This window comes from Monopterus albus, unplaced genomic scaffold (assembly GCF_001952655.1).
Source record: "Monopterus albus unplaced genomic scaffold, M_albus_1.0 scaffold1911.1, whole genome shotgun sequence".
Taxonomy (NCBI): domain Eukaryota; kingdom Metazoa; phylum Chordata; class Actinopteri; order Synbranchiformes; family Synbranchidae; genus Monopterus; species Monopterus albus.
In genome coordinates, this window is record NW_018129786.1 from 1 (window position 1) to 2650 (window position 2650).

Here is a 2650-nt window from a genome sequence, read left to right on the forward strand (position 1 = left end):
TTTTTTTGTGATATTTGTCTCTGAGTATGGATATTTCTTTGTATACCTCATCAACAGGGGTACTTTAAGTATTCATTTTTATTCTATGGATACTACAACAATGAGCCAGTGATTGGGTTCCTGCGGTACAGACTCCCTCTGGCATACCTGCTTGTGGCTGTCAGCATCTTTGGATACAGCCTGATGGTTGTCATTAGAGTGTAGGCAAGACACACATATGCAGACAGTCAAATGTATTGTAAAGTTTTTATGCAGAAATTATTTGATAACAGTTTTTCAACTTTTCTTTCTGTGTGCTTCCCTTTTCAGGATGGCACGTAATGCAAATGAGGAAGGAGATGGGGCGAGTGAGGACGAGTTCATCTTCTGCTGGAAGATGTTCACCAGCTGGGACTACCTGATAGGAAACCCTGAGACTGCAGATAATAAATTTGCCTCCATTACCACCAGCTTCAAGGTTAGCAGGTCTGTCTGCACTTGGGTTTGAAGAAACTTTGAAATGTGACAAAATGTTGATTTTGAGAACAAGGATTTCCTTTTGAAATGACCATTTTGTACCAAAATTCAATGATGAAAACGGAATATCCTTAATAGTGGAAGCTCAAGTACCAGTTTTTTTCACAAAGCCACAAGACATGTTATGTAAGCATGTTGAAAAATTTTATTCATGCTAGTACTTACACAACTGTCCCACATATAACTCAACCTAAAGTAGAGAGAAAGTTGACACACCAAGGAATTTAAAAACTTCCCACTATAAGAAGTTAAATACTGGAGTGCTGAACATTTGAGAGTAATAATTTACAGTTTATACCAATATGAGAGCACTACAAGGTGGGTGTTTCCTTTAATCTCATTTTTATTACAGATTTGCAGTGAGATGTAAACTGCCAACCAGTGTAATATGTGAAGTACATCTTTATTTATCTGACCATTTTTCTCAAATGTTTTTTGTCTCACAATAGGAATCCATTGTAGATGAAGAGGAGAACCAGAAAGATGAGAACATCCATCTCAGACGGTTCCTCAGGATTGTTGCAAATGTTCTAATTCTGTGCTGCCTTGGAGGGAGTGGATATCTCATCTATTTTGTGATGAAACGTTCTCAGGATGAACCTGCGCTCACATGGTTCGATAACAATCAGGCAGGTGGACATTAAACAATTGATATATCTTTCAATTCAGTTTAATTCAATTCAATTCAATTCAATTCAGTTCAATTCAATTCAGTGTATAGCCCCATTTCACAACAACAATTTTCTGAGGGCACTTTAATAATAAGGTCTAGATATTACACTGTTATAAGGAAACCCCAACAAATCCTCCTTGAGCAAGCACTTGGCAACAGTGGGGAGGAAAAACTCCCCTTTAAGAGAAGAAACATTTGGCCGACACTGGCTCTTGGTGGGTAGTCGGGGTGAGTGGATAGAGGAGAGAGAAAAGCAAAGAAAAGCATTAAGGCAGAACAAAAAGACAAACACAGGTTAATGTGGCTGATGACTGCTCATCAGAAATGTAGAGGTCTGAAGCCAGGGATACTTACAGAAAATTACAGGGAGAGAGAGGACATCAAACCTATCCTTGAATGCATGTCAGTAATTTCATTAATTCATTTAAGGCAATTCCGTTGACTATAAACACTGATATAGTTAAATATACTCAGTGGCATTTAACAGCCCAGTCCCCCTGTTTGCTTGCAGTTACCAAGATGGCTGTCAGTCTTATCACTGTTCAGCCACACTGGTTGTTATGGTTCCATGAAATATCAGAACACATAACATAACATGCTAAGTACCTTTCTACTTTCCTTCACTGTCCTACTAGTATTATAATATATTTTAGGTAAGGTAAGGTAGGACTTTATTGATCCCACAATGGGGAAATTCCTGTGTTACAGCAGCAATAGAGAGCAAGTAACAAAACACCACACACATATATTGTGAGAAACAAATTCCAAGTACCTAAAAACCAGACAAAATACAATCAGGAACAAAATAATCCTCCCACAATTAATCCCTGAGAAACAAATAAAAAACACCTAAGAACAAGACAAAATATAGTATTTGAGAGGAATCAAGAAATCAAGGACAAGAATATTACTTCCATAATTAATCCCACAATGGGGAAAATACCTGTATTACAGCCATAAGGATCTCTGAAGAACTACTCAAAAATACCTAAAAACAAGACAATATAACATACTTGAGAAAAATCAGGAACAATACATTACATATGTGCATATTTATGCATTTTATGCTGAAGTAATCCCATCTCAGATTATTATTTTATAGAGAACCCAACAATAAATGGAAATGGCAACATAACTGAGAATTTCTCATCCAATGTATCAGGTGGATTTTGTGATGAATCTGCTGGGGCTGGTGGTTCCTCCATTGTTTGAACAAATAGCGGAGTTGGAAGATTATCACCCCCGTATTGCCCTCAGGTGGCAGCTGATGCGCATCTTCGCCCTCTTCCTGGGAAACCTTTACACATTCCTCTTTGCACAGATTGATTCAGTTAATAGCAAGGTATGACACATGCCTGTATGTGTTTGTTTCTTTTGCTGGGCAGGTGTGTCTGGTGCGCATCTTCGCCCTCTTCATGGGAAACCTTTACACAATCCTCTTTGCACAGATTGGTTCAGTTA

At 38.1% G+C, this 2650-nt stretch overlaps 1 protein-coding gene across 1 annotated transcript; it reads left to right on the top strand.

Moving 5' to 3' along the window:
* Window positions 1–57: 57 nt before the first annotated feature.
* On the top strand, window positions 58–2641 carry LOC109953897 (transmembrane channel-like protein 2; the record flags this gene model as incomplete). Its single annotated transcript, XM_020589339.1, has 5 exons — window positions 58–200; window positions 310–457; window positions 966–1145; window positions 2352–2531; window positions 2575–2641. Coding segments are annotated over 5 exons (718 nt in total), but the record flags the coding sequence as incomplete, so codon positions are not given.
* Window positions 2642–2650: the final 9 nt, after the last annotated feature.